The 6,413-nt window shown below is 44.1% G+C and overlaps 1 protein-coding gene across 1 annotated transcript; it reads right to left on the reverse strand.

Annotated features, from left to right (window-relative positions):
- Positions 1–781: 781 nt before the first annotated feature.
- Positions 782–5,900, reverse strand: LOC144141498 (uncharacterized). Its single transcript, XM_077673051.1, has 4 exons — positions 5,758–5,900; positions 4,158–4,341; positions 3,542–3,689; positions 782–982 (listed from the first exon to the last, which is right to left on the reverse strand). The coding sequence occupies exons 1-4, from the start codon at positions 5,846–5,848 to the stop codon at positions 893–895; spliced, it is 513 nt and encodes a 170-aa protein (XP_077529177.1). The 5' UTR covers positions 5,849–5,900; the 3' UTR covers positions 782–892.
- Positions 5,901–6,413: the final 513 nt, after the last annotated feature.

Genomic DNA, 6,413 nt, shown 5'->3' on the forward strand with positions numbered 1-6,413 from the left:
AAATCTTTTGTGTTTATTCATTAGATTTAAATCTCCACACATAGGCGTTGTTGCTTTTCGCTTACACAATAGCAGCTAACGCAGATGGGATCGAACGCAGGTCCGTGGGCTGTGCAGCAAAACCCGTTAGGCACCGAAGGTTTTAAGATGTGATGGCACAGTTAGGGGGTGTGAAGGACCATGTAATAAGGCATCTGGTAATTCTAATTCTAGTTTTGCCGTGGTCGAATGCCACTTCCTGTCGAACAGAGCAAGTACAGCGCAAGCTTGAATGGCTAAGCGGAGGTAGAGATAGGGCAGGTAGTAAAGAGGAAGAAGGACAGGCGGACATAGGCGCGGAAATTATCTACTTGATCAAATTCAAAATTTTGGGAATAAAAAGAACGTAGAGCTGAATAAATTGACATCCGTGTTCTTCTGTACCTACGTTTAGAGTTTTGGTAAATGTTGGAGCAGTACAGAATTTTTGAACCTGCGCTTCACAAATGCCCTGAAAGGTTTATCGTCGTTTCTTCTGGAGAACGAGGAATACAGTGATCGCGTTTACCACCCATGTTCGGCCAACAATATCTTCAATGAGACAGTAAAAACAACGTGCATATTGTGCCCCGGAAGCACCGAATCAATTTCGCAAACTCTTAGTTGTGAATCAACATCGGTTTTATTAGGAAAGTAATGGTATAATCAGACGAGAAGACAACACATAGTTAGGTGACATACAGTTAGCGTGGGTTTGGCTTTTGCTGTATTGTCCCCGCGGATGTCGCATGATGGTGGTCGCTTGAAAGAGCAACAAACAAGACGATTTCTACATCAGATTAAAATAAACATTAGTGCTTCTTTATACAATGACGAAGATTCCGGGTTTGTATACGCAGGCTGTCGGCTCCATCTAGTCAAGTTTGATGGTGACAGGAAAGCTCACGCATTCTACTTGATTTCCTCCGTTTTCTACCTTCACGGTGACCACAAGATTGCCGTCCTGAAAGAGCGAAAACATCGTCACTGCAAGAACACAACAAAGGCAACTTCTCAACATACAGAAAAAAATAATTTGCTTTAAGCCTTTAAGAACTATCAGAAGAAAAGTTAGAATTTTCTCGCTACTATTGACGAGCCACACAAAGCATAGAGATATGCCTCAAGTGCCACCAGTTAAATTATAGTACATTTTCTCCGCGTTTTGTCTCGTGGATGTTCCTTAGTGGTAGAAGAGGTTCTCTGCCAGGAACTGTTCAATACGAAATCTGTGTTCACCCGGCTACTTATTGCTCGTACCTATAACGCACGTTAATCATCTCTGAAGCTGTCATTTCTACTTTGAATTACCATCTTTGTATAATGCTTTTCTCTCTCTAAGGATTGCCTTTCCTACTAAACGTTTTTGCTTTGAATACACACTTATAAAAACGCCTGGTACCTCTTTTTGGGGACCATCTGTTTAATACTAGTATTTGTAGCCACATACCTCCTGCGGGACGTGCAGAAGGAGCACGCTCTAAAGAGTACAGGTACACTTACTCTCAAATCGACTTTCGTACTATGCTTCAGCATTAATGATATCTTGAACGTACTTCCTGATGCAGGAGCAGGTGTGCCATGAATAAACGGGGCTATTTATCAGGTCTAAAACTACGTTAAGTGCACATAGGTGTATGGCTAAAATGAAAGGTAAACTCTGAACGGTTGTTATTACTTTCCACTTCGTAATATTTTATCAAAAACACCATCGAAAACACTTTCACTTCCAGGTTACAAAAAGTTCAACTGGCATCGAGATCTTTCGTTAAGGAAAGATTTATCGCAGAATTCTAAATTCCAAAACTCTAATGCAGAATCAAAGATAGCAAACCTCGCTAATGATGACTTTTTTGAAACCATTTCCTTGATTCGAGACAGATAATTTAGCGAGCTACGATGAAATTCGAATCCAGAAGAGCGGAGAATTACAGCTTACAGAATTACAGAAGAATTACAGCTCCGAATTTACTGATCTTTTTTTTTTCTCATTTACCAACATTTTTTTTTCTTATTAGCACCGGGTTAATAATATGATTGCATATGCGGAACACATATCTCTCAAGTCCCAAGAGTTAAGGGCTGTGCGACCTTGTCTAAGTGTAGTTGTGGCTCAACATTTCTGCAGCATTAATGGCCGAATGTATTGCCATGGTGGAAAGCACTCAATAGTGACTTTGTACGGGTATAGTGCGAATCTAGGTGCCTAAAGTTTTGATTATATATAAAATATAGTTCCAGTCTCTCGCCCACGTAGTAAACCTTCCAAGAATGAGCCTAAGAACCCTCTCAAAATATATGTCACGAATGGAGCATGCTGCTTTGAGGCATACGTGCTTCGCATAATCTAGTAGATCTATTTTAAATGCGGAGCATTTTTAAATGGGAGCATTTCTTAGGCTCGCGATGTCACCCGTCGATGTTGTCGACGGCGTCCACACGCTCACTGCGCATGCACGCCGCGTCGAGGCGCAGGTGCGCGTCTCTCCCCCGTACCCTCCTCGCTCTCAACAACAGGTGCGGCGGTGCGGGAGGAGCACGTGTACCCCGTGCGCTCCGTCGCTCTCAACAACAGCTGCGGCGATGCGGGGGGAGCACGTCTGTGCGCGCATGCGTCGTAGCTACCCGTGCGTTGCGTCGCGCTCAACAGTAACGGTGGCAGGGCGTGTACACGTGTGATAACGGCGTAGTGGGTGCGTGGAAAGTTCGCGCGCTTGTGTACGAAAGTGTGCGCATGCGCGTCTCTCCCCCGTACTCCTCTCCCTCGAACGCGGGCGGTGTGTATATAAGCGGCGGATTGCTCGTTCGGAATTCAGTCAAGGGCGTCTTTGCTTGGCTTTCGCTTGACTTGACGCTTTGCTTGACGACACCAAGCAATAAAGACAGACTAACTTTATACTCCTTGCCTTCGCTTCTCCTACATTCAATAAATAAGAATAATAAAGACGAAATAACAATTAAGCATTCCCAAACCATACCCAATTACGCAACATTCACGCGATACCCCCCCCCCCCCCACTCTGCAACGCATTTACTCGAGTTCCCCCCGTGGGAAGATGCGGGCAAGTTTTATTGTCGGAATAGCACACACTTGAGTTTTTTTTTTACTTGCCCCATGTTGTTTCCGTCTGAAACCCGCTACACATTATGTATTGGCAGTGCTATACACCTAGCGCAAAGCCTCACTGGTGGAGAGAACGACTGTATCCATAGCTGCCGAACTCAGTAGGACAGATAATAAGTACATTGGCAAATCTGCAGATAACGTATTGTCGTGCCGCTTATGTCACCAGAAATTGGCGAATAAGTTTAATAAACGCTCCTATGTTTGGCGGATCTTTATTTTGCGCTATTTCTTTTATTTTTTGACACAATAAGCAAGACCAAAACTACACATTTGATAACACCATAAAAGGACACCTAGCCACGTATAGAAACTGGGGATCATAATAAAAGAAATCTAACACGGGACGTCAGAAAAAGATACAATGAAGTCTTTGATTTATTCTGAAAGGGTACTTACTCCGGCAAACTCCTGTGCGTCTTCATCATCGTTTATTCTGACTCCCACATGCGCTGTGTAGGTACCAGGCTCAATGGGACACGTGTTGTTCCAGTCTCGGTTCAGTTCAAGCTCGTCAATTTTCGTACCGCCACAGAGCCTCAGTTCACTGCGTAAGATAACAATGTTGAATTTATAGAGCGATCAAATTCTTTCTTTTGTAGTAATGTATCTTGCTAAATGTCTTTTTTGACAACTTACTGAGCAAGCAAAAATGTATCTTGTATTACAAGGGAAGGAGATTGCGCTAATATATGAACACCATAGGAATGCACCGCCAGCTTTCTATGAGTTTAGGAATGCTGGTTGGTGAACGCCAGAGTGACAACATCATAAGGTATCGTCGGTAAATCTTTTCAGTCGATTTATTAACAAGGAAACTTCGGTTTCAAGAAGACAGATGACCTAAGAACATCATCATTTTGTTCTGGTAACGTGTTTGCTGTATTAATAAACGCGAATAAAACACCAAACAGTTTCCATCTGCTTCGCCTATGAAATTTGTAAAGTAGTGGATACTTGTCTTACTGAGTAAAAAAATGACGGAAATGTCCTTCACACATTTCTCGTCACTTACCAGTTTGAAATGTAATCGGGGCAGTCCAGTTCGGTTCCATCTGGCCGGGCAAAGGACACGAATAGCTCAGGATTGTCGGCAAGGGCGTCGGTGACCTTGAGTTCCGCGTTCAGCCGGAACTTCTTGCCTAACTCGGCATTCTTGATAACAATGCTCTCTATGTCGACGGTGGGGTTACTTTCGCCTGGAAATTATGAGATCGCGAACAAAAAAGTTACCGTTGAAATTTTTCCTAACCTTATCAATCTTACGTGTAGCAAACAAAATGCACGTATCAATGGTGGCATGCAGCCCTTTGGATCGGACTTTCCGCACGATTTCGTAATTTCCTAAGGTGAGATTGCGCCGTATCAAACAGCGTGCTTTTTTCACATCACCGCATGCTGCTGTCACGGTGGAACACGAGCGTACATCGTGGCTCGTGTGGTCTGCAAATTATACGGGTCCTAGCTCAACGACAAAGTGGCCCGACCCTGTTCGATATTCGCGCACGCATAATGTCGCCTGTCCAACACAACATCAAGCTGCAGATGTCACCACATACTCCAGAACCATGCGCACGGTTGCCCTAGATAGGCCTGACGTGAACTGTACAACCACGAAAACAATGAACTTTTTGCAAGAGTGGAGCACTTACGGTTCTCGCTTTCAAAACGTGCCCCCGCCGCTTGTACTGCCTACCTACGCCGAATCAGATCAAAAAGTTGTTACAGGTACAGACAGACAAAACTGGGGCTGACAATCTGACCGCGTATAAATAGTGTAACTGCTCAATATTCGAAAGTAGTATTTTGTTTTATACCTTCGCGATTGTATGCCCTAACAATTTAAAACGGCCATACTAAACACTTATAACGGAACTTTTCCTGGGGTGTATACTTGCTAACCACCAAGCTATGCATTTGTGATGGAGAAACATAACATGATAGCCACGTTACAACAAGTCGATCTGTTTGCGAATCGTAGCAACATCCTTCATGTTTTTGAAAAAATTTTCAAAGGAGATAGCTACGCATCATATGAGTTCCACATCCTCCTATTTAGCGTATTGTCATTAACTAAAGAGGCTAGCTCCCAAAATGCGAGCGTGTGCAGAAACTGGTGTACATAAACCATAGTATCTAGTCAGCCGTCACCACTGCTTCATATATTCTCCATTTAAAAGTAGGTTTCCTCTCAGTGTACGGGTTGTTTGGCTCGAGCCGGTGAACACATGAAGGTTACCCGCCACAGTGGCTCAGTGGCTATGGCGTTGCACTGCTGAGCACGAGGTCGCAGGTTCGATTCCCTGCCACAGCGGCCGCTTTTCCGATGGAGGCGAAAAGCAAAAATGCCTGTGTGTTCGACATTTCGGCGCAGGTTAAAGATCCAAAGGTGGTCAAAATTATTCCGGAGCCCTCCACTACGGCGCGCCTCATCACCTGCGGTGCGTCGGTGCGTTAAACCCTACAATCAATCAATCGAACAGACGAAGGTTTGATCAAAAAACGCTATTTGCGCAAATGTAAGGACCCCAAACACTTAGCGACTCTGCTTTCAAAATATTTATCTACCAAATATTTATCGAAAAAATGAAACACAACAGCAATTCTTCACTTACCAGGACACAGTGTTAATGCAGGCGTCTGGGTATCGCTGCGTGCTGAGCAGAAAGTTACGGCTAGCAAACCCAAGAGCACAGAAGCGATCATGTCTGTATTGTTCACAAGAAGGGAGCACAATTCTCAACTCATGCACGCCGCTTATAAGGGCAACAGAGCGGACGTGTTTCTTCTAAAAAACGGGAAATAACTTTGGAGAAATCGTTTAGAGGGTGTTCACGTGGGCTACAATGACCTGGTCCAGTTTTCTTGTTTTTTAAGTAGCGCGTGCAACTGAAACGGCTCAGTTCTCGCGTTATTTACGTGCGGCTGTTTCCTGATGAACATGGTAGGATTACCGGAAAGCGCTGTAAAGAGTGGCTTTCCGGTCATATTTCCTGTTCGCAGAAAGTCCGGTGCAAAAATCATTGTACGATATTTTTGCCTGGTTGACGCATGCAGGTCTTAGTGCACACGTGCACACCCAAACTTGTGCATGGTGACCTATGCAGCCGGGAAGGATGTTTTCTGCATACGCTCTGAAGCATTTATTTTTTTTTTTTATGAGAGCAACTGCACCAAAAGATACGTGTCGGTTGTCAGTACTCTTGTAGCGTGCTGGGGAACGGAAGGTCAAAAAGTTAAAAAAAAAAACTTCAACACATCGTGTGTTGGA

Source organism: Haemaphysalis longicornis, unplaced genomic scaffold (genome assembly GCF_048455015.1).
Source record: "Haemaphysalis longicornis isolate Haplotype H1 unplaced genomic scaffold, Haemaphysalis longicornis Haplotype H1 scaffold_6, whole genome shotgun sequence".
NCBI lineage: Eukaryota > Metazoa > Arthropoda > Arachnida > Ixodida > Ixodidae > Haemaphysalis > Haemaphysalis longicornis.

What these genes read in the sequence shown, in the direction of transcription:
- LOC144141498 (XM_077673051.1), bottom strand. Translation starts at nt 5,848, where the DNA reads ATGATCGCTTCTGTGCTCTTGGGTTTGCTAGCCGTAACTTTCTGCTCA. An exon ending in TGCATTAACACTGTGTCCTG is followed by an intron (nt 4,342 to 5,757) that starts GTAAGTGAAGAA and finishes CATAATTTCCAG; the next exon opens with GCGAAAGTAACCCCACCGTC. An exon ending in CCCGATTACATTTCAAACTG is followed by an intron (nt 3,690 to 4,157) that starts GTAAGTGACGAG and finishes TATCTTACGCAG; the next exon opens with TGAACTGAGGCTCTGTGGCG.